The sequence below is a fragment of the Malaclemys terrapin genome, chromosome 11 (genome assembly GCF_027887155.1).
Source record: "Malaclemys terrapin pileata isolate rMalTer1 chromosome 11, rMalTer1.hap1, whole genome shotgun sequence".
NCBI lineage: Eukaryota > Metazoa > Chordata > Testudines > Emydidae > Malaclemys > Malaclemys terrapin.
In genome coordinates this window covers 16,263,510-16,288,169 of record NC_071515.1, presented here as the reverse complement: position 1 = coordinate 16,288,169, position 24,660 = coordinate 16,263,510, and the positions used below count along the sequence as shown (strand labels likewise).

Below are 24,660 nucleotides of genomic sequence, written 5' to 3'. Positions count from 1 at the left end.
ATCTTAGTATAAATAGTACTATTATATAAGTACTGATCATAGTAAGAGGGCTTATGTGGAAGATCCAAATCTGTTTTTAAACTTATTTCTCTATACTGAAAATATCCTAAGGGACTTCAGGTGGTGTGTGAAACAGCCCAGCCAGATGCTGTGCCTCCAAGGGCCACTGTTTCAGGCTGTCATCGTGGAAACTCCTTTGATGGAAGTGTGTCATCCCAAACATCCCAAGACAGAGGACCTCCTCTTTCCAGGTACAGAATCCTGCGAAAAGCTATGTTGGTATAACTTTCTGGGGAGTGTGTGTTACAGGTCCCCTCTGCCCAATCCCCAAAGGATATAAGTCTTACAGTCCCGACTAAAGAGCCTTGTCTCTTCAGCCGAAACTCTAACCGCTCATGCTTTTAGCTCTGGAGGTCCTCCGTTCAGTTGCCAGTGTGTCATCTGAGATGGTGGTTGTCACACTGATTTTATTCCATCTAATTTACAGGACTGCCCAGCTGGCCGTTAGGATAGCAACTATAGAGAAATGGGGACAGAGCAGAGGACAAGGCCCTTTTATATGTTGGAGTTTGATGATTTAAAAAACAAACAAACTTTAGGTTCATTGCTCCTTGGCTGGGCACGTCCTCTGCGGCTTGATCTGTCTTGGCTGCCCTCTGGGCAATTCTCTTTCCCTGTGTGGCAGAGTATTTCTGTACCTCTCCTCCCTTTTAGTGCGGCTTGGCCACTACCTCCATTTCCCCTTCTTCACATACAACTGTTCAGTTCACTTACTACAGGCTGGCTGGCAGGGAGGCAAAAGAACAACTACTCAAATCTCTTCTCAGCCAGCCTTGAAGGGCTTAGGCAAAGATTTTAGAATGCAGGAGCCTAAATTTAACCTCCTTAATTCGTATCTGGGGGAGATAAAGGTACAGCCAGATTTTCAGAAGGGCTGAGCACACATCAGCTCCCATTAGGGTTTGTGAATACTCAGCACTTTTGAAAATCTGACCATATTTTTCTTAGGCTCCTATTTTTAAAAATGTTGGCCCTCATGTTCAGTTGCACTGGAAAATTTCAAACAAAAACACTCAAGAGTTTCAGCATTTGCTTCACTACAGTAACATTTTATCTCTGTTCCAAAATTTCTCTGATTCCAAAAAAACCAGGAGTACTTGTGGCACCTTAGAGACTAACAGATTTATTAGACCATAAGCTTTCGTGGACTACAGCCCACTTCTTCGGATGCATCCGAAGAAGTGGGCTGTAGTCCACGAAAGCTTATGCTCTAATAAATCTGTTAGTCTCTAAGGTGCCACAAGTACTCCTGTTCTTTTTGCGGATACAGACTAACATGGCTGCTACTCTGAAATCTGATTCCAAAAACAACTCCCAACTATTTTCTCGAAATACGTATTATTGATATATCTTGTCACCTGCTTCAATGGGTAAAAACATTCTTTATGGACCTGATCTAGTTGGGAGTCTTTCTGTTGACTTCAGTGGGTTTTGTGTCAGGTCCTGTATAAATTCTGGGTTTTTATTTCATTGTATTAACGTTACCTGGGAAAACTAAGTCATCTGTTACTTCTGAGTATTGTCTTACTAAATGTAAACTGTTCCTCATGTACGCCATTGTTCAGCGTGCATACATGCACCCATAAAAAGTAAGGGAGCAGGCAACCTTTTAGAAGACTGAATCAGGTGATCAGTTCATCCAGCTCAGTCTGGTGGTTGCTATGGAGATGAAGCTTTCGACAGGCTTTGTAGAGAGCATCACTAATGTCTCCTCATTTGGAGAACTCATTGATCAATTAAAACTGAACAGGGAGTTTTGGTTGCCAAGCAACAGACAATTCAGAAACAAATGTTATTTACTCCTGTTATCAACAACCACAGTATTCTTTTGTCCTTGGGCCCACGGCTGGACAAAATAGCCACCCACTCATCCTGCAATTATCAGTCAACAAGTACCTGATTAAATGTCCACAGGGTTTAATTCAAAGTGAAGCAAATGATTTTAAATTCTGTTTTCTTGGTAACTCATTCAGCAAGCCTTGAGTTTACTCCTCTGATCCTGGATAAATATCCCTGCTCCATTCAGTGAAGTTCTTCATTTCAATGGAACCGTTACAGTAGTAAAACCCCAGCCATTTATTCTGCAGCTGGCTGTCACTCTCTGCCTTGGAAATAGACTTTGCAAGCAGGGCTTGAATGGTAAATATTTCAGAAGAACAATCCTTCTTTTGGGCTAGCTTGTGAACTGGAGTTCATACTCATGTAAGGGAGTATGAGAGAATACAGATCCCCTTACACTCCAGTAGAGGCTCCCTAGACCTGGGGTCTGATCGCAGAGGAATAAGCAGAGAAAGATGCATAACCTTTCTACAAGAGGGTGGGTATAGGCAGAGTCCTGGCTTCATCCTCTGTGCTTGCTGGTCAGTGCAGCTGAGCTGGTCTGGGAGATATTGGCAGGCAGATTTTATTTTTCTTTGGGATAATTCTTTTTCTGGGATGCTGCTGGAGTGGTGCAGCAACCCTTTGTCCAGGCTGTCCTTCCGATCCAGGCCTGGCCCTTTTGTTTTCTCCTCATGTGCATTTCACTCATTTCTCTCTTTGCAATGTTTCGAGAAGGGTGTATGATGGGACCCCTGATGTCAGTCTGGTGGGAAAGGTGTTTTTAAATTATCACTGTTTTCTTTTTGTTCTTTTATTTAAAGTCTTTTTTAAATCACCCCACTTGTAATTACATTTTATCTTGACTACAGCATTAGTGGAAACATTTGAACTGTAGACTGAATATAGCAATATATGCCAATACCTAAGGTCTATTTTTCAAAAGTCAGTGCCTTTAAAAAAGGCCTAGAGGAAGTCTATGGTGTCCTCCATTGACAGAGGCTGGCAGCAAACCATCTCCTGCAGATTTGCTTGGACATTTTGAGTTCTGAATGAACACATTTCTCTGAGATGAATCCTTCCCAGCCACCCCATCTGCAAATGTGTCCCAGGAAGAAACTGCCAATCTACCCTGATTGCAGGTGGGGTCAGCATTGCAAACCTTTTGCTCAACCCTACTTAACTGGATATCTAAAAACCTGCATTTGAATGCTCAAATTGGCTTATATTATTTTTATTATTATTTGTATTATGCTAGAGCCTCGGCGCCCCAGTCATGGACTAGGACCCCGTTGTGCTAGGTGCTGTACAAACAGAACAAAAAGACAGTGCCTGTTCCAAACAGCTTACAATCTTAGGGCTTGTCTACATGAATATTTAGTTTGCAGCAAGGTTGGCTTTGAATCTATCCTGCACTAGCTTGCCGCAGACTGACCATCCATGTGGACCCAGCTGATGCACATTAACAGTTCTAGTCCTGGACTAGATCAAAGCACATTAACAAACTGTTAATGCACGTCAGCAGAGCCCCCATGGCAGCTTGCCTGCAGCAGGCTAGTGTGGGGTAGATTCACACCCCAGCTTGCAGTAAACTAACTGTTAATTTAGACAAATTCTACTATAAGACAAGAGACAACAGATGGATACAGACAGACTGCATAGGGAGTACAAGGAAACAATGAGACAATATTGGTCAGCCTGATAGGCAGTGGTCCCAGCACACCAGCAATCTAACTCAATCAGGTGTCTTGTATCCAGTTAGGCTGTAATCCAGCAAAGCACTGAAGCGTGTATGTAACTTTAAGCACTAGCACAGTCCCACTGAAGTCAGTGGATTGTGGCTGCTCAATATTAGGCTAGGTGTCCAAATGCAGATACAGTAACTTCTCATTTAAAGTTGTCCCGGTTAACGTTGTTTCGTTGATGATCAATTAGGGAACATGCTTGTTTAAAGTTGCGCAGTGCTCCTTTATAACGTTATTTGGCAGCCGCCTGTTTTATCCACTGCTTGCAGGAAGAGCAGCCCGTTGGAGCCAGCTGGTGGGGCTTGGAACCAGGGTGAACCGTAGGGTGACCAGATGTCCCGATAAAATCGGGACTGTCCCAATATTTAACCATTTGTCCCGCAACCCGATCAATGTACGATCAGGACGCCATTTGTCCCGATAGTCGGGTAAGGAGGCAAGTGGGAGGGAGGCGCTGACCCCGTGGGTGCTCCGGGGCTGGAGCACCCATGGGGAAGAATTGCAGCCAAGCTCCCCCCTCCTGCTCTCCTTCTCCCCCCCTCCTCCCAGCGCGCTGCATCCCCGCTCTTCCCCCACTCCAGCGCTTCCCGCCACCTAACAGCTCTTTGGTGGCACTTAGCGCTTTCCAGGAGGGAGCGGGGAGGAGTGGGGACGCAGTGCGCTCAGGGGAGGAGGTGGAGAAGAGGCAGGGCAGGGGCAGGGACTTGGGGGAAGGGGGTGGAATGGGGTCAGCGTGAGGGTGGTGCAGAGGCGGAAAGAGGCGGGGGGTGGGCGAGCACCCACCCAGCAGAGGGGAAGTCTGTGCCGTAGGAGTGAGTGGCGGGCGGGGGGGTGAAGAGGCTAGCGGCGAGCAGCAGGTGGGCGAGGAGGTGGGAGGGGGACTGAGGAGGGACGCAGCAAGCCAGCGGCAGGCCAGGAGATGAGGAAGGGCACGTGGGGGGGCAAGCGGGGAGGGGGCGGGACCTGGGGCAGAGTGGGGGCGGAGCCTGGGAGGAGTGGGGGTGGACTGTGGGCGGGGCTGATGGCTCCCTAGTGTGTCCCGATATTTTAGTGTGGTGATCTGGTCACCCTAGTGGACTGGCAGCCCCCCTAAGTTCCCTGTGCAGCAGCCGCCCAGCAGGCTACCAATTGCCGGCAGTTCAGCTGTCGCTCCCCACACTTTCATGTGCTGCTCCTGCCCTCTGCCTTGGAGCTGCTCCCGGGAGCCTCCTGCTTGCTGTGCAGGCGGAGGGGATGAGAGGGGCTAATGTCAGGGTATCCTCCTCTCCCTCCCCCTTGCTCATGCCCCCCACTTAACCCCTTCTCCATATAGAGCAGGGTGGGGACAGACGGAGAGAGCTTGCTGGCCGCAGCTGCTGTCTCAACTTCCTGATCGACTTAAAAAGACAATGTACTTAGATTGGGGTCAGCGTACTCAAAGGGCAATGTGCCTCTCTCTCCCAAACACAGGATGTGTGTCTCTGTCTCTGCCATGCTGTCTCCGCTCCCTCCATTCCTGCTGCCTTGTAGCATGTGAGGCTACATTAACAACAGTGTGTTAACCCTTGAGGGCTCAGCCAAATGCTAGTTCATAATTTTAAGGCATTCCCTGGGAAATATTCCACCCTCTTCCACTCTCTGACTCCACCACCTCAACCAAGCTTCACAATCATCATCGCTGTGTACCAGTATTAAATTGTTTGTTTAAAACTTATACTCTGTATGTGTGTATATATATAATAGCTTTTTGACCGGTGAAAAAAAATTCCCTGGAACCTAACCCACCCCATTTACATTAATTCTTATGGGGAAATGTGATTCACTTAACATCATTTCGCTTAAAGTCACATTTTTCAGGAACATAACTATAATGTTAAGCGAGGAGTTACTGTATGGATATCCTGCCTGGGTGCCTGTCTTTGAAAGCCTGCCTCCTCATGTGGCTCTGTAGACCTGTCAATATTAATGGTAAAAATTGTTGGCTGCTGTTGTGATTTGTCCCAGATGCACGAGAACATCATTCATGAGGCAGTTATTGATTCTCTTGTGTCTTATGGAAAGTTTTAAAATGTAACAAGTACTGAATTCACACAATTATGCTTCTAGAATGGCATCCAGAAATCTTCTAGGTTATGAAATTGAACAGATCTGTGGTTTGATGTGGTATCTCCATACACAGAGGGAGATCAGTCATGTTCACCCAGGTCCCATTATGGCAATGTGGGGCTCAAGGTCTACCACAGCACAGGCTTCCCACCTCTTGACCCTGCCCTGCCCTGGCACTATGACTCCATCTGCTACTTGGAGTGATGCTGGCAGGGGGCCCCCCTTCCTGCCAAGAAGGCAGGGTTAGCAGCAAGGGGGTCCCCCAGTACTTACCCCAACTGTTGGATGTTTGTATAGGTGGGGGGACAGGTTTGCTGCACTTTTCTTCCCTTGTGAGTGCTCTGCTGGGATAGTGTTGGTCAAGGCCCCGCATAGCAATGGGTCTTGGAGTTAACTCCCCATAGGGGTGACTGGGATAGTTCATCCCTCTCAGAGCTGTTGTTTCATGCTGTCTGCAGATTCAGGCAGACATCACTGTATCCGTTACACTGAAATCAAATTTTCAAGCTTTCCTTTGCAACTATGAGGGCTAGAATGTTTCTGATGAAAGCTGAAATTCTGATATGAATGCCTCCCCCAGGTGCTGGGGCATAAGCACAGGCCTGGAGTGCCTATTCCTTAACATGGACCTGATTGTTCTCAGTACCATAGAATTTTGCCAGCAAATACTGTTGCATCATGGGCAAAAAGTTCCTTTGGGGCCACACCTAGTTTGTAGATTCTCAGTGAGAGAGAATTTGGGGCTTACACTTGTGCTTGAGAAGATAACAACAACAATATAATTTAATACTTTCTGATGGTTTTACTGAAAAAAGAACCTTGCATGTGTGTGAGTGAGAAATCATGGATAGCAGCAACTCAGTGGAAGAACCAGGGCTCGTCCTTTGAGACTCAATAGTTTGTTCTTTTCTCTCTGTCCAGTACATTCAAGTCTGGAAACAAAAATACCAGGGCTGTTTCACACTAAAAAACATATCAAAAGAACCTTCAGGAAGTGACACCACCAAAAGCAGCCAGGAAACTTGTAGGGAAAGGTGAAATATGTCATGTTTTCTAGTACCCAAGGGCAAAAAGGGAGGTCATCTTATATAGCAGCAGCACTTACTCACATGAGAGCTACCAGATCCATTTCAATTAGTTTAAGTGATTATTTTACTGGGCATCCCCAACACGCTGCCATTTCTTTTAGTAACACCTGACTGTGTAACCTGCTCCTTCACATGTTACATGTCCTCCCACTAGAGCCTGACCAGCAGGGGTTTGAGTCTGCTACTGATTCCTGCTTGAGGATTTAGTCATTGATCACAAGTGGTAGACGCCTGTGCTTTTAGGCCCTGATTTAGGAATGCATCTCTGTTCAAGAAGACATCTAAGCACATGCTTAACTAAACATGTGCTTGAGTCTCACTGGGGACTTAAAGTTAAGCACATGCTTAAGTGCTTTCTTGAGCAAGAATGCTTTCCTGAACCAGTGCCTTATCCCTGGATTCAAACCTCTCTGTCAGCCCAAACAGAATCAGTTACTTAAGCATCCTGGTAACTGGAAAGTAGCTTAGAGTTCTGCAGATGTGAGGAGAGTGGAAGAGGCCTTAAGACTCTCTCTTTAATGAGCTGGTGGATTTTAAGCCTGTCAGTTGTTGTTAGTGCACTGGAGTCTCTGTGGAGAGTGACAACTTCTGTCTCTTTCTCAGTCTGTAACCATTTCTTAGTGGCCGGTAAATGGAGCATCATTAGTGTAGGTCTCTGGGGTGACTTCTGTTCACCAAACTGGAGGGTAGCACAGCAATAGTTTCCGTCTACAAGAAAAAGACTAATTAAGTGGTGCCCTAGAGTGAATGATGAAAAAGTAAACCCTAAGGGTATGTCTACACAGCAATAAAAGGGCCACAGCTGGCGGGGATCAGCTGACTCAGGCTTGCAGGGCTCAGGCTGTGGGGCTATAAAATTCAACTGAAGTGTTGAAATTTGTGCTTGGGCTGGAGCCCGGGCCCTGTAACCTGGCAAGTGGGGGAGGCTCCAGCCCGAGCCTGAACATCTGCACTGCAATTTTTGACCCGGGCTCTGAGACTCTGTTCCAGGGTTTTTTTATCGCAGCATAGACCTGCCATAAGTGTCTTTCTGGAATGAACCTTTAGGCAGAACTCTGCACCTGTAGGGAAAGTATTAGCCCTAGCTGATTTCTAATGCTTCCCCTTTATTATTTGGAACAGGGTATCATTGGTGATCCCGCCATGCCAAAAGTCTCGCTATGCCACCTATTTTGATGTGGCAGTACTGCGCTGCCTGCTGCAGGCACACTGGTCTGAGGAGGGTACACAGTGGTCTCTGATGTATTATCTACAAAGACTGAGACATATGCTGGAGGAGAAGCCAGAGAAGCCACCTGAGCCGGAGACCATGCACCTGCCCAGGCCCCGTAGCAGTTCCATGGTAGCAGCAGCACCCTCTCTGGTGAACACCCACAAAACTCAGGTAAGAGACCATCATTTAAAAGTAATCTTGGTAACTCTTTACAATCATGGCAGGATTAGTAGTGATTTAGCACTTTGGTTTTAATTATATCATGAACTGTGGGGAAGTCACTTGTAGCGTCGGAAATGTCCATATGTGAATTGCATAGATAGTCTTATTGCACTGGAATTCAGCATTCAGGTCTGATTTAACTATATACCATATTGTTATCCCAAGAGAAACCAAAAGAATACGTATCACATTCTCAATACAGTACTCTCCTTGAAACAAAAAACAAGACTCAAGACACAAGACCACCTTCTTTAAAACGTCGCAGCAAACACCACACGTTGCGGTTGGAGCACAGCAAAGTACAGACTTTTCAGAGTGTCCATCAAACATAATAGTAGATTGGGACCCGTTATTGTAAAGTAACCACTTGCTGTTGTGCTTGTAATTTCCCGAATGCTAGTGCAATAATAAAGTTGTTGTTCAAAGGTTCTCAGCACAGCAGCAGTGTGGATGGATGTGTTATTTGCATCAGCTAGACATTACACTGGAGGTCTGGAATCAGTGTTTCTGTACATGACAGGAGATCCCCTGGCAATGTAGCAAGATCTGCCTCTCCCAGCTTCACATTCTCAGGTCCTACCTGGTTTTTAAGTATTTTTTCTCCTACAGGAGAGCCCTTACTCTGTTGTTCTTTATTAGCATCTTTGTTAAATCCATATGGTTATTCACAGTTAAATGTAAATGTATTTTACTTTGCTGGTTGGTTGTTTTTTGGGGGGTGGGGATATGGGGGGGTCTTTTGGTCACTGATGTGAGGGTTCCATCCAGGTTTTTTCAAGGTTAGACTAGATTGCCAAAGGTGACTTTCTCATCAGAGTTTCATACATTTTGTCATGCTACATGGAATCGGAGTCCCTCTTAAAATGAAGGTGTTTAATAAACAAAGCAGCTACAACTTCCACACCGCTGGAGTTTCAGCTTTGTCTCCCTTATTCACCAGGGACCACTCCCTATCTGGAGCTCTATACAGCAGTGGTTTTCAACCTTTTTTCATTTGCAGACCCCTAAAACATTTCAAATGGAGGTGCAGACCCTTTGGAAATCTTAGACATAGTCTGCGGACCTCCGGGGGTCTGCGGACTGGAGGTTGAAAACCACTGCACATAGCGACATCTAGTGGATGATTAATATTCCCCAAGTAAACATATTATGCATGAGTATGTCAGTAATTGAGGCAGTTGTGATGGGTTTAGGCTTCTGAGGCACAGAGATGGAAGAAGTCATGTTCTTCTCTGTTTTTCTGCCTACTTGGCATTTCTTTCTCTCTCAGGAACAGTCTGTGGGCTAAGAAATCATTAACTAGTGAGTGAGTAATGGTGCTAAGCTGAAAAAGCAGGCTAGCAGTATATTTCTTACGTTTATAATGGGAACCCCATCAAGTTGCATTCTTCTTCTGCTTTTACTTAACCCAAGTTATTCTTTTCCAATAGAAAATCAAGATTTCAGAATAAAGTATTGGGTATCCATGCTCAGATGGTGAAAATTCAAAATGTCAGCCCTAAATTGGTTCTGAGTTCATGGCCTCCTCTCATTAGGGCTTCATGCTGCAATATAGGGGGGAACCCACACTTTTAAAGTAACAGCACTGGGTTTTATGGCACGTTGGTCTCCTTTTCTATCATCTGGTCCTTTTGTCGTCATTAACTGATGTTAGACATGGCAAAAGAAAGAACTGCACAGAAATCAGCACAGGAACAGGCAAGTAAGTAGGTTTAGTGATGGAGTGCAGCGTGTGCAGAAAAGATGTGGGGTTGCCATGTAACCTCTTCCACCTTCCTAAGCCTTAGCATGTCTGTCACACAGACCATTTATATGTGAAATACCATTTAAAATATAATTCTGGTGCATATCACAGCAAACTAGTTCTGATCAAATGGTTATACTGTTATGTATCTAGAGAGAGAGAATCTCAGTTCAGGCTTTAGCGGACTGAAGGATCTATTTAATATTTCATGTAGCAAGCAGTCAATGACATACCCTGTTCCCTGTTGCAAAGCAGAATGGCAAGTGAATGAAGGCGTATGCATAAAACAAATACCTTCTCCCTGCCTCTAGTAGGTGGTCTAATCAGTGTAAGGAAAAATCTGCAGTGCACCTGTATGCAGTGAATCCAGCATAGGGATGGAATTAGGAAATGAAAACCTTGAGGACTTTCAAAACTGTACAGCTTTGCAATAACACTGCAGGCGCTAAGAGCAAAAACTTAAACCTAAAACCAGCAAAACTGCAATGACTAGATGTAATGGTAATTTAAACCCAAGAGTTTCAAGTGTAATACTCAGAAGCTGATAGAAATACTAATGAATTGGTAGCTAAACAGCCAGGCCGATGCAGGGCAATTGGAAACAAGATATATAGTAACAGCCTCTAAACAATCTGTGGGTTTTCTTATTAGCCACAACTTGATCGAATGACCTGCTATGATGGTAACCACATTTTTAACTAGTCTTCAACCAGAACATTAGACTAATTTCTCAAAATAGGCCATATCCCATACTATATAGTAAAGCTGACTGTGTAACTCAATTCACAGACAGTGGTTTGTTTGAATAGTTGATTGTGAGCTCTTCAGCGCAGCGGCCATGACTTTCTGTGTGTTTGTACAGTGCCTAGCACAGTAGGGACCTGATTTTTGATGGGTCCTTTTCACTACCCCAATACAAATAATACAGGCGCCAACTTTCCAATGTGCCGGGGGGTGTTCACTGCTCAACCCCTGGCTCTGCCACAGGCTCTGCCCCCACTCCACTGCTTCCCGCCCCCTCCCCTGAGCCTGCCATGCCCTCACTCCTCCCCCTGTCCTCCAGAGCCTCCTGCACGCCACAAAACAGCTGATCGGAAGGTGCGGGGAGGGAGGGGAAGGCGCTGATTGGCAGCGCTGCCGGTGGGTGGGAGGCGCTGGGAGTGGAGGGGGAAGCTGATGGGGGGCTGCTGATATATTACTGTGGCTCTTTGGCAATGTACATTGGTAAATTCTGGCTCCTTCTCAGGCTCAGGTTGGCCACCTCTGATTTAGTTGCTTACTTGCTATTTCTACTTGTGCATGTTTTTCTTCTTTTGGGGAGTGAAGGATCTCACAATGAAGTGCAATGAGGAGGAAAAATCACTAAGCACTGAGGGCTTTGCTAAGGTGTCACTCACCAACCTGCGCAGGCTAGCCGTGCCAGATCTCTCCACAGACCTGGGAATGAACATCTTTAAGAAGGTGAGTAGCACAGTAATGTGTTTTTGGTTTATCTACAATCCAGTGTCAAAACACATACCGTGTATACAACTGTTAAGAGCTTACATTGACTCTATATTTAGGTTGAACCTGAAGTGCACATTTGTTTTTTTCTGATGGGTCCATGTATGGTATATACATGTATGTATTAATATTTACTCTATGGGCCCAGTGCTGAAATCTGTACTCATATCAAGCTTTATTGAAATCAATGGGAGTTTTCCCTAAGTGGTGGTGGTTTGCAGCCAGATCCTCAAATTACATTAATCAGAGGAGCTTCATCAGTTTCCATAGATCTATGCTGGTTTTACACCTGAGATCTGAGTCTAAATCTGTAAAGCACTCTTCCAGGAAGGCCCTTGCCTTGGTGTTGAAGGTTATACAAACAAATTAAGATTCATAATATAAAAAATGAAACAGATTAATCAAACAAGGGGATCCAATGCAAAAAAAAGGGAGAGAAATGGGAAAAGAAAAGAAATATAGGTCCAACAACAGTAATAATGAAAAATCTTTGAAATAAAAAAAAGTCTTAATTATAAAACTGGAGAGATGGGTTGAGACAGATGTCAAGGGAAATAAGTCACCACGTTAGCATTTCCCATAGCAAAATGTGGTTGCCCTCCCACAGGGCCAGCTCTAGCGTTTTTGCCACCCCAAGCAAAAAAAATATTAACGCGGCCCGACTGCCGCGCCCGAACTGCCGAAGCAGAAAAAAAAAAAAAAAAAAACGCTCGGACTGCCGCGGCTGAACTGCCGAAGCAGGGCAAAAAAAAAAAAGCCGCCCGGACTGTGCCGCCCCAAGAATGGACAGAATGGAATGCCTCCCCTTAGCATGTGCCGCCCCTGGCACGTGCTTCCTCCGCTGGTGCCTGGAGCCAGCCCTGCCCTCCCAACATGAGGTGCACCAGTGCAGTCCTTAAATGTGGGTGGTGCTGAAGTGTAGATACCCATCATGGACAAAGGGCTAGAGTGGGGGAATTTAGGATTGGGCTCTGCATGCTTGTCCTTCCCCTCTAACTGTAGCAAAGTCCCTGTAGACTTTGCCTGGCTCTAACCCCCCTCCTCTTCCTTCTGCAGTTTAAGAGTCGCAAAGAGGATCGAGAGCGTGAGCGCAAGGGTTCTATTCCTTTCCACCACACTGGAAAAAAACGGCAGCGAAGGATGGGGGTGCCCTTCCTGCTCCACGAGGATCATTTGGATGTGTCACCCACTCGCAGCACATTCTCCTTTGGCAGCTTTTCTGGGATTGGAGAGGACCGGCGCAGCATTGAGAGAGGAGGATGGCAAACTGCCATACTAGGTGACTGATGGGAAAGGATTAATATTGCAACCCTGTATTGTGATTAATTGTTCTGCTCCAGAATGTTCCAAGAATAGTGGAGTGGAAATGGAGGCTTTTTATTTCTCCATCACTCTGGCACTGGAAAACAACCCCTCCCTCTTGATGGCTGGTTATGTCCTTTGCCCCGACTTGCGGTTTGCCACACCTGTTGTAGAAATGACATAGTCTTTCTGCCAGCTTCTAAGGTGAAGCTCATTGTTGTACTGACTGCTGACCTTGAATGACTATGTTTAGGTCAGTTTGTTTCTAATAATTAAATAGGACTTGGGCAAAATATATTTCCAGTCAGTCCCAGGAGACTGACCCTCCCCTCTCCCGCCTTACTCCTGGCATTAGTGGGAGTTTTGCTTGAGTAATTAGGTGTACACTAAGGCTATGTCTACACTATGGACCTTACAACGGCACAGCTGTACCACCACAGCTGTGCCTCTGTAAGGTCTCCCGTGTAGCCGCTCTTTGCCGGCAGGAGAGAGCTCTCCCATGATCAGCATAATTAAACCACTCCAACGAGCAACATTAACTTTGTCAGCAGGAGAGCTTCTTCTGCTGACATAGCGCTGTCCACACCAGTACTTTTGCCAGGGAAACTTATGTCGGTCGGGAGGGGCTGGGGGGAGGCAGGGTTCACATCCTTGAGCGATTAAAGTAGTAATGTAGACAAAGCCTAAATAAGGATTTTCCACTTTGGCTCAAGTGAGATCTGGACTTCTGCTAATCTTAATGATCCCCATCCCCCATTCTCACACCTCAACTTCTAGCCCTCACGCGTTCCTTGGACTTGCAAACTAAATGTCTGTTTCGTGTGTTCATCCTAGGGAAGTTCACCAGGCGGGGGAGCTCTGACACTGCAACGGAGATGGAGAGCCTGAGTGCTAGACATTCTCACTCTCATCACACCCTGGTCACTGACTTGCCTGACCACTCAAACAGCCACGGAGAGAATACGGTCAAAGAAGGTGTGTCAAATATAGCGATGAGCAAATACCGCACTGGAGTGTGGACGTCAGGAGGCTGAGATAGTTTTATTTTTTTAATTTGTTAATATCTGATTAATCTCCTCTTTCCCTTTCTGGTTTTTCTATATATCTCATTGTTTCTTCTTTTTGTCCTATTTAGGATTATTATTATAATCTCTTACAAAGGACATGCACCTACCTCTAGGGTGGGACACAGCACCTTTTTAACAGTGTACAGGAACACTGCACAGAAGTTTAGGGCAGGAAGTCAATCTTGCTAACTCTTGTGATTTCATTGTGTGTCTCACAATATTTGGTGGTTTTCTGAAAGACCCAGCTGCTGGAATCAAAAGATTGCATGAGAATCTCAGCTTTCACCTTATTTTAAAAAAGTTCATTTCTAACCCACATGATTTCAGGGAAAAGCTTGAAAAAAATAAAGCAAGTGAAACCCTAAAGGCCCAAGAAATAGAAGGCAAGGAAAAAGAACCCAGAATTTGGCTTAAAAATCATGAGGATTAACAATAATCTCATGATTGTTTTTGGACCTGACTGATGATTTTTGAGCATTTGGGGTTGGCAGTTCTGGGAAGTTGATAAAAGTGCTGTATCCATTTAAAATGGCCAGAGCCGTAAAGGTAGGAAGATTGTAATTGCTCCTATCAGCATATGGACACCCGATCAGAGCTAAGACCCCGTCCTCTTACAATAACAGAACTGGCTACCAATAGAACAAGTGCATTGCCACAATTTCTCTTTGGCGGGGAGGGAGGGATAGCTCAGTGGTTTGAGCATTGGCCTGCTAAACCCAGGGTTGTGAGTTCAATCCTTGAGGGGGCCACTTGGGAGTCTGGGGCAAAATCAGTACTTGGTCCTGCTAGTGAAGGCAGGGGGCTGGACTTGATGACCTTTCAAGGTCCCTTCCAGTTCTAGGAGATGGGATACCTCCATTATTTAATTTAATTTAATAGTAGGGCTGCTAAAATTATACAAGATACCTCAGTCTTAACAGGCTGGCAGTCTTACTAATGAGAAGTTTTCCTGCCTTAGGGTGTGGAAGGCGGGAGTCAAGCATAGACAGCTACTGCCTCCCTTTTAGCCAAGTGCAGAAAACATTTAAGGCTTCCATCAGTTATTGGTACAGTAGAACCCCAGAGTTACGAACCCCAGAGTTATGAACTGACCAGTCACCCAGACACCTAATTTGGAACTGGAAATACGCAATCGGGCAGCAGCAGAGACAAAAACAAAAAAAGCAAATACAGTACAGTACTGTGTTAAACGTCAACAACTAAAAAAAATAAAGGGAGAGCAGCATTTTCTTCTGCATAGTAAAGTTTCAAAGCTGTATTAAGTCAATGTTCAGTTGTAAACCTTTGAAAGAACAACTAATGTTTTGTTCTGAGTTATGAACAACCTCCATTCCTGAGGTGTTCGTAACTCTGAGGTTCTGCTGTACTCAGATGGCCCCTATCACTGCCGTATCTGAGCACCTCTCCGTTTTTATCCACAGAACACCTCTGTGAGGCAGGAAGTGCTGTTATCTTTATTGGTGGAGAGTTGAGCAAAGAGAGGCTATGTGACTTGTCCAAGGTCACACCGGAAGTCAGTAGCAGCACAGAAAATTGAACCCAGGTTGCCCAAGTTCTAGGCTAATGCCCTAAACACTGGGTCATCCTTCCTCTTCCATTGTCATTTGAACATGTTCTTTCTATAAAACATAAAATATAAAATCCATTCATCTTGGAAAGGAAAGGGGCTCTAGATAATTAACTCAGTGGCAATCCACTCTCACTAATATTGGTGGTGCATTGTCCACCTCTGTGTAGGAATTTGTCCAGTTACTGAAGCTCTGTGTTTTATTTGTTCTGACTTGACTAGCTAATATTTTTATTTGTGTGCAGCCACAGTCCAAGGTACTAGTGAGCTTTGAAGATTTTAGCAAGGAAAGAAATAGAGCTGGCCAAAAAGTTTCAAGATTTGAAATTGCAATGCAATTTTTCATTCAAAATGTTGATGTGCAAAAGAAAAAAAGAGGAGGATATAGTTTTTGTGAAAATGTCCTCCAAATATTGATCCACACTTCACCCAGCCCTACATTAAAAGTATGTTTTACAGGAATAAAAGGAAACCATGCCGTTTTTAGCCATAGAACTGAGTGCTTGAGTCATTCTGCCCCAGACAGGGCTCGGGGGGGGTTGCGACACAACACTTCTCACTAGATAACGTCCTACCACTGCTGCAACGTGGGATTCCGCACATAGCCCCTCAGGGAAGAACCTGAGTAGCAAAACATAGCTGTGCACCTTCAATCTAGGCGCCTGATATAATTTCTGCCACTGCTTCCACCTGTTTTGCCCACAGTCGTCATTCTCTGGGTTGCCCTGCAGCCAGTCTCATTCAGATGCTGAATACATTGCTCAACTGGGTCCATAAAGATGGAGGTGTAGAGCAGGTTGTCACCAACATCCTGAAGGCACATATGCTGAGCCTCCTAGTGGCTTGATATGCCACTGAACCGGAGGGGGCCCTGCAGTACCCACTGAGCCTTCGGGGCAGACCCAATGCAGATCTCAGACTCGGTGGAATTCTTTTCTTCATTTAGTTCATTTGAGCCCCCAGATTCCAACTGGAAGCCTGGCACAAAATGGTTTGGAATTAGTTTGAAACATGGCAGGCTAGCTAGTAGCTTGGAGCCACAGCCCTTCTTAGCGAGCAGATTGAAGTGCCTCCAGGACCAGGCTGCGAGCGCAGCTGCTGCTGCACCCTTTGGAAAGATGGAGCATGCAGTTACTGGATCCAGCTCTGCTGGCTACTGTGGGGGTGGGTTGAGAGGACAGAGCCCCACTCCCCCTGTCTCCTTTGAGAGGCCCTTATGCTTCTTAGTGCTTGTGGTGTGCGCCTGCCTGCTGCCCCCTGCACAGGAGCACCGTCTTTTACCTTACACCCCCATGCTGGGCAGGGCACTATCTATTGGTGAATGAGCTACCAGGCCACACAGCTAGTAGAGGAAGATGTATTTGGGTGGCATGAAGTGAGCATTTGGGATTCATTTTCCGAAGTCACTCTCTGAACAATTCTGAATAGCCCCAGAAAGGCTGGATTTGTGTCAGTTCAAATCCAGCGTAGACACGTCTCCCTCATCTCTGGTGCTTACACATCTCGGGCAAAGCTCTCCTCTCCAGGCTGCCCTGCAGATTCCTCATGTCTGAGTTGCATTTGTTCCAGGAGCATTTTGCCATGCACTAGGTCAGCTCCGTATCCAAAAGGCTTACTAAAAGTTGGAGAGCTGTGATGCTCACGTTTCTAATTGATCCCTAAGATACTTATGTGCTGACATATTTAGAAATAAAAAAACAAATTACACTATTGCCTGTGGCGCTAATTACAGTAATAAGCACAGCCGGAATGGGTAATTTTGTCACTAAAATGGGAAAGGCCAAGATACCTGTTTTCTGTCTTACAGTGCGATCCCAGATTTCTACCATCACTGTGGCCACCTTCAACACCACGCTGGCCTCATTCAACGTGGGCTACGCAGACTTCTTCAGCGAGCACATGCGGAAGCTGTGCAACCAAGTGCCCATTCCAGAGATGCCCCATGAACCGCTGGCCTGCGCCAATCTCCCACGGAGTTTGACTGACTCCTGCATCAATTACAGCTGCCTGGAGGACACGGATCACATTGACGGCACCAACAACTTTGTCCACAAGAACGGCATGCTGGATCTTTCGGTAATTGGCAAAGGAACAAGAAAAGCCTCAGCCCTCTTCTGTCAATGCAGCTGTGCCATTGAGCTAACCTGAGAGATCTTTTTTCCATAGTCTCTTTATATACCTATCCATTCCAGCACTGCAGAAAGGTCATTCAAGACCAGTAGGATACATTTGAAAAATACTAAAGGATGTAGTCTTTCAAGTAATGCAACTTCTCTTCTTCTTAACGAGAGTAATACATGTGCACCAAGGGAGAATACACCCATAACGTTCTGACTGAAACCTAGGAAAGCAAAGAAATTATAACAGAGAACGTTTCCTTCTCTTTCTTCTCATTTATGATCCTTCCTCTGGTATGCTAAAAGACTTGTCAATTGTTTGGAAGCAGAGAATTCCTCAAGTAACCATCTCTCCTCTTACTGCATCTGCCTTACAGATCCTTGCAGTTGGCTGTAATGAAAAGAGAGATCATTTCAGTGTACTTGCTGAGATGAATCCTTCACATTTAACAAGATTTAGTAAGAATTAAAATTAACAGAAGTAGTCAAGCACATAGACATCTGCCTGGCAGATCCTAACATAGTCAGTGATACAAACACATAGTAAGAGATGGTCCCTGTCAGTTGGGTGGGGAAGTGGCTTGCTCAGGTTTATACACTAAGTCAGTAGCAGAAGAGGATTAGAACCCACATCTCCTGACCTGCATTCTTGTTCCCTACCCAGTAGACCATGAGTCATTTCCTAGTGCTATCACAGAGGTTTCTGACACTGGACCAGCAGATAAGATCTTCATGAGGGAAGTAGACTTCCTTGAAGGGAGAGAGATTCATCCATGTCAAAATTTCAGTAAAGCCCACCACCATCCTGGCTTTGGCAGATCATTACCTTCTTCCTTCTGTAGAGTGAGTGAGTGAATCCAAACTCTCACATTAGCCAAGGGAGAAGACGACATTCAAAATCAAACCCTTGCATTTAAAATATTCACTGCTTCTTGGAATGTTGTCCTCCCTTGGCCTCCATGTCTGACTCCTCCTGGTTTTTATTCCCGCCTCTCTAATCGCTCCTTCAGCATGTCCTTGAGGATCCTCCTCATCCTCCCGACCAGCTTTCTGGGAAGGTTCCACAGGGCTCTGTCGTGGGTCCCCTTCTCTTCTACCTCCATACCTTGCCTCTGGGCAATCTCATTCGCAAACACAAATTCAACTGCCTTCTCTACGCTGATGACTCATAGATCTACCTTTCCACTCCAGACCTTCTCTCCTTCTGCCCAAACTAAAATTTCAGCCTGTCTCACAGACGTGGCCTTGTGGATGTCTAGCTGCTAGCTCAAGCTCAACATGGCTAAAACTGAGCTCTTAATCTTTCCACCCCCACAAGAACTTCCCCCTCTGCCTTCTCAACTGCTGTGAACAACCCCAACATCCTGCCTATTGCTCATGCCCATAACCTGGGTGTCATCTTCGACTCAGATCTCTCTGAGGGTCTTCACATCCAGGCCATATCTAAACCTTGTGGATTCTTTCTGAATGACATCTCTGTGATATGGCCTTTACTTTCCATCCACAGAGCTGAAATTCTTGTCTAGGCTGTCATAGTCTGGCATCTCAGTGACTGCAATGTCCATCTCTCAGCCCTTGGTAAATGCAATCTTGCCCTGCTCGTATCCATTCAGAATCCTGCTGCAAATATCATTTTCCTAGCCCATTGCTTTGACTATGTCACCCCTCTCTTTGCATCCCTCTACTGGCTCCTCCTCCTCTATCACATTGAACATAAAGCTGCTTGTCTTCACTTTCAAGGCCCTTCATAGCCTATTCCTACCCTCTCTATCCTCTCTCATTCACCATCAAGGTGTTTGTTGACTTCCGCCTCCAGTTGGCCTGTAACACCATCCTCCATCAACTACTTGTTAAATTCGTGCTTTTTCCCATGCTGCCCATTACATCTGAGAGGAACTCCTCATAAACATCTGCAAAACAAATGCATTATCCTCCTTCACATCCCTCCTCAAAACTCTCTTTTGCTGGGATGCCTACCAAAACTTGATGATGGTTAGACCGTTGGTATGCTAAGACCACTACCTACCATATGACCAATATTGTCTCATTGTTTCCTTGTGCTCCCCAACTGTGTGTCAGTATCCACCTCTTGCCTCTTGACTTACATTTAGATTGTAAGCTGTCCATGACTAAGGCTCCTATGTGCCATGGTAATACCAATATGAAATGATGATGATGATGATGATAATACAGAAAACAAGTCTGACCAAAACACGTTGTTGTCCTCTTTCTCTAGGTGGTTCTGAAGGCCGTTTACTTGGTCCTGAACCACGACATCAGCTCCCGGATCTGTGATGTGGCGTTGAACATCGTTGAGTGCCTGCTGCAGCTTGGCGTGGTGCCGTGCGTGGAGAAAGTCAGAAGGAAGAGTGAGAACAAGGAAAATGAGTCAGCGGAAAAGAGACCGAGTGAGGGATCCTTCCAGCTCAAGGGCGCTGCTTCGGGCGGCCCAGCCTGTGGATTCGGGGCCGCCCCAGTCAGTGGGACTGGAGATGGGGGAGGCGAAGAAGGTGGAGGGGGAGGAAGTGGTGGAGGAGGAGGTGGCGGAGCTGATGGAGGTGGCGGAGGAGGAGGTGGAGGACCTTATGAAAAGAATGATAAAAATCAAGAAAAGGTATGTTTGGGTACCATGTAATATGTGGAAAAATTGGAAAGAGTCCAGCGGAGGGCAACAAAAATGATTAGGGGTCTGGAGCACATGACTTATGAGGAGAGGCTGAGAGAACTGGGATTGTTTAGTCTCCAGAAGAGAAGAATGAGGGGGGATTTGATAGCAGCCTTCAACTACCTGAAGGGGGGTTCCAAAGAGGATGGAGCTCGGCTGTTCTCAGTGGTGGCAGATGACAGAACAAGGAGCAATGGTCTCAAGTTGCGGTGGGGGAGGTCCAGGTTGGATATCAGGAAAAACTATTTCACTAGCAGGGTGGTGAAACACTGGAATGCGTTACCTAGGGAGGTGGTGGAGTCTCCTTCCTTGGAGGTTTTTAAGGCCCGGCTTGACAAAGCCCTGGCTGGGATGATTTAGCTGGGAATTGGTCCTGCTTTGAGCAGGGGGTTGGACTAGATGACCTCTTGAGGTCCCTTCCAACTCTGATATTCTATGATTCTATGATTCTATAGAGAACACATGCATGTGACATAAGGTATGTCAAGTCTGTGTGTGTGTGTATTTGTATGTATATGTGGGTGAGTAATTATCATTTCCTTTTCCCTCTCTGTTTTTTGGGAAACTGCTAGGTTTTCTTTCCTTTAGGCACCACTCAGACATCTTCATTTGTGTCAGTGCAGTACCCACATCAAACCCAGAGCATTCATCACCACAGAGAATTCAGCGCCCTTTGCTGTGACTACCCAAGCAAAGCAACTCTGCTAAGCAGCCCTAATTGGCCTAGCCTGGCTGCATTTTTGATATAAAACACGTATTCCTGATGCCCTGAATCGGTGCTATTTTACATACTGCACAACTGCTGTTTTAAAACAGGAAAAATTATTGCTGAATTTTTCAACTTTTTATTATTTATCTTACAGTAGCACATAGAGGCTCCCACATTCAAGGCACTGTGTAAACAAGCCTCAAGAGACAGACAGTGCCCTGAGGAGATTACAATCTAATGAGACAAGACAGACAGAGTCACACAGCAGATCCATGGCAGAGCTAGGAATAGAACCCAGATCTCATGACTCCACGTCCTGGGTCTCATCCACTAGATGACAACACAGACTTCATTTTATTACTTGACTCGATGGCAAAGGGTTCTGATCCCTGAGTTCCTTAGGACTTGGTCCTGCCCCACTTACTCCTGTCTGTAGTGCTTTATGAGTAGACCCATGGATTTCAATGGGACTACTTTCGGTAAAGTAGTGCTCACTATCAGTCCAGGTAGCACAATCTGACCCTTACTGCCTGGCAGATAACTGAATTCTAGGAGTACCCCAATTGACATTAGTGCTCATTGTAGTCAGAATTGCACCTGGTAGCAAGTTTTTGAAGGATTAGGCCCTGAGCTTGAATAGATAAGTCAGTAGGATTTTCAAGAGTTACGTAGCTATTCAGACTAATATTGGACAGTTTTCAAGCAAGAATGTGCAGCAGTATGTTCTGAGCAAATGTTAAAGGTATGGCAGTTACCTGACCTCAGTATCACGTGGTGTCATTTCCCCTCTGCGGCTCTTAGGATGAAAGCACTCCCATAAGCACCCACAGGCTGGCATTGACGATGCTGATCAAAATAGTGAAATCCCTGGGCTGTGCTTATGGCTGCGGAGAAGGACACCGAGGGCTCTCTGGAGATCGTCTGAGACACCAGGTATTCCAGGAGAATGTAAGAGAACTAAAGCAGATTCCAGTTCTCCCCAACCCCTTCTTTCTGAAATGAGTCTGCTGATGTTGAGAAGCCCCCACTCTCCCCCTCCACACAGCTTTCTTTATATTCATCATTAAATGCTGGCCCCCAATCTCAGCTACACCTACTGAGCTCTACAGCTGAGCCAAGAGGAGACAATGGCCGCTTAAGCCATCTTTGTCCCTTTCAAATTCCTGGCCCTGCTAGGGGCATGTCTCGGGCCCAACAGTTTAGAGCAGCCCCAGGGGCTTCTCTGCCATGCAGATTTGCAAAGCCCTAGCGTGGACATACTGCACTAGCAAGAGTCACTTTTGTACACTGGTGCAACATGGCTACACTGGGGAGGTTTACAGTGGTGACTATATCAGTTTGGTTACATCAGTACAAAAATCCGTAAGTGTAGACAAGCCCTGAGTTACCTTCTGGTGGCCTTGAATGTCTGCTTATGGGCTGCTCCAGCAACCCTGACTAGCCAGGCTGCACTGTGCTCCAGGCATGCTCCCATGCTGCAGTCTGTGCAGGAGGACGGCAAAAGACCCCCTCCTCCATCATGAGGCAGCTTTATCTAGTTTTCTGACCCTTTGATACCAGACAAGCAGCATACAGAGCCCAGAATTGCTCAGTTATTGCTGTGATTGCATCCCAGAGAATTAAAACTCAGGTATAGGGGATTTCAATGGGAACACAGTGCCCAGTGTCCTGCCAAACAGGTGCATTTTAAAGGCCCAGTCTCGCAAACACTTTTTACTGGCCATCATGCTTGCTACAGTGAGCATTCCTATTGGCTCCATTAGCGGGTGTAGACTGTGCCTGCGAAATGGTGGAGGTCGGATTGAGACCTGGCTATAAATAAGGCCTAGAGTGGGGGATTTTATATGACACCCCCCACTTAACTGTCTCAGTTAGTTAAAAAGTTGACAGTAGACGTGCATGCAGCATGTTGTATTTTGATACTGAGCCTTGAATTCAAAGCATTTAGCTGTAGATCCTGAACCTCAGAGTGATATGAGCTTAAGGCTAGAGCTGAGCGAATAATTGATTTTTCGGATTGGTGGCCAAAACGAAAAACGTGAAAAAAAAATCTGTTTCTTTTTAACTGAAACTGATGTTTTTTTCTTGCCAAAATGAAAAGCTGAAAATTTTTATTTGGGTTGAATGAAACATTTCAAATGTCAAGTCAAAATGACATTTTCAAAATTGTTTCAACATTTCCAAAATAATTTTTTCAGATGAAACAATTTGCCAAATTCGCGAATAGTTTCAGTACCCCCCCCCCCCCGCCCAAATACATTGTCCAGAAAATTTTATATTTGCTGCAAAAAAAAAAAAAAAAAAATTGCCCAGCTCTAGTCAAGATCAGGAACAGTTAAACTTCTCAAAGTGTTTGATTACATTATAAAATGCAGATGTATTTCTGTTTCCTTCAGTTTCCTTTGCAGTTTGTTTGCATGCTTTTAGTTCTGATGAATGTTTCCTTGCCATTTACTGAGCATTTTTACCTATTCCAAGAGACTGATTCAGGCTGTAAAACCCCAGAATAAGGACTGGAACTTTAAAAGATAGGACTCCTGAAGTTACTGGTTGCTGATTCTTATTCTGGCTTTTGTCAGCATATTGGGTCAGATCTTTCTATCTAAGTACCTATCTGACCTCATCACCATAGAAGCTGAGTGCTTCATAGTTCTCATGACACCCCATGAGACAGGGAAGTATTGCACCTATTTAACAGACACACAAAAACTAAGGTCCAGATTTTTAAAGGTATTTAGGCATTGCTGCGCTCTGTAGTGCAACGCCTAAGTCTCATTTTCAAAAGCGATTTAGGCACTTAAGAACCTAAATCCCTTTTGAAAATAAGCTTTAGGCTCCTAAATAAGTTAAGCATTGCAGCACTGAGCACAGCAATGCCTAAAGACATTTAAAAATTCAGGCCTACCTGACTTGCCCAGTTTTACACGGGAAGTTTGTGGCTGAGCCAGGGATGGAACACAGAGCGCCTAAGTAGCAGATCCTGTGTTTAAAATTCTCCTTTGCATTCCCCTGATTCTAAAGCTGCTCTGTGCAGGCTGGTCCCGCTGCTCTGGTTTGGGCAGTTAAAAAATTGCTTTAATTTATGCTGGGCTGTAATGGCCACAAGAGGCCGAAGACACAAGTGAGGATGGGTGTGGCATAGGGTCATCTTAGCAGTGCTTCCTTGTCCAAACTATACTAGCAGCAAGAATAAGGAGTAACGTCAGAGTCCCTAAAACAGATCTACACTGCTTTGCAGTAGTGTGATCTGCGGACTGGCTTCTACAGCTTTAAATTCAGATTATGCTGACAGTGCAATGCAAAGCAGCTGCACCGCATTAGAGGATCCAGCTAGTTGTTTTCCTGGAGACAAAAATTATAATTAATTTTGTTTTTAACTGAAAACACAAAATAGTCATCAGGCAATTCCAAATGTCTGTGTGCTGAGTTTATTTTTTTTTTTCCTTTTTAAATCCTAATTCACCAGTTCTCCTGTTTCACTGTAATTTGCCCCACCGTTTTCCTGTCTATATAAACCTCCAGAGTCAGGGATGTGAAACTAAGAAAAAAATAGAAAAGAATTTATTTTCATATAGTGCCTTTCTGCACAAGCTTCCTCAACATGCTTTCCAAAGCAGCGAGGAAGATACTGGTCATGACTGTGTAGGCAAACATAGCATCCATGACTCAGTCAGCAATACTTCACACTATACTCTTGAGCATTAGAGGCCTGATCCAAAGACTATTAAAGTTAATGGGAGCCTTTCCCTTGGGCT

The 24,660-nt window shown here is 45.3% G+C and overlaps 1 protein-coding gene across 5 annotated transcripts in view; it reads left to right on the top strand.

Moving 5' to 3' along the window:
- UNC80 (unc-80 homolog, NALCN channel complex subunit) overlaps positions 1-24,660 on the top strand; it is a 174,424-nt gene that overhangs the window by 25,112 nt on the left and 124,652 nt on the right. For 3 of the 5 annotated variants that reach the window (XM_054044839.1, XM_054044838.1, XM_054044836.1), the window contains exons 7-14: positions 112-251; positions 7,919-8,180; positions 11,302-11,436; positions 12,535-12,757; positions 13,615-13,755; positions 17,222-17,490; positions 19,768-20,145; positions 21,707-21,853. In XM_054044839.1, coding sequence (XP_053900814.1) covers positions 112-251; positions 7,919-8,180; positions 11,302-11,436; positions 12,535-12,757; positions 13,615-13,755; positions 17,222-17,490; positions 19,768-20,145; positions 21,707-21,853 — 1,695 coding nt within the window. The remainder of the gene's footprint in view (positions 1-111; positions 252-7,918; positions 8,181-11,301; positions 11,437-12,534; positions 12,758-13,614; positions 13,756-17,221; positions 17,491-19,767; positions 20,146-21,706; positions 21,854-24,660) is intronic. The other 2 variants (XM_054044841.1, XM_054044840.1) reach the window with 1 other exon arrangement.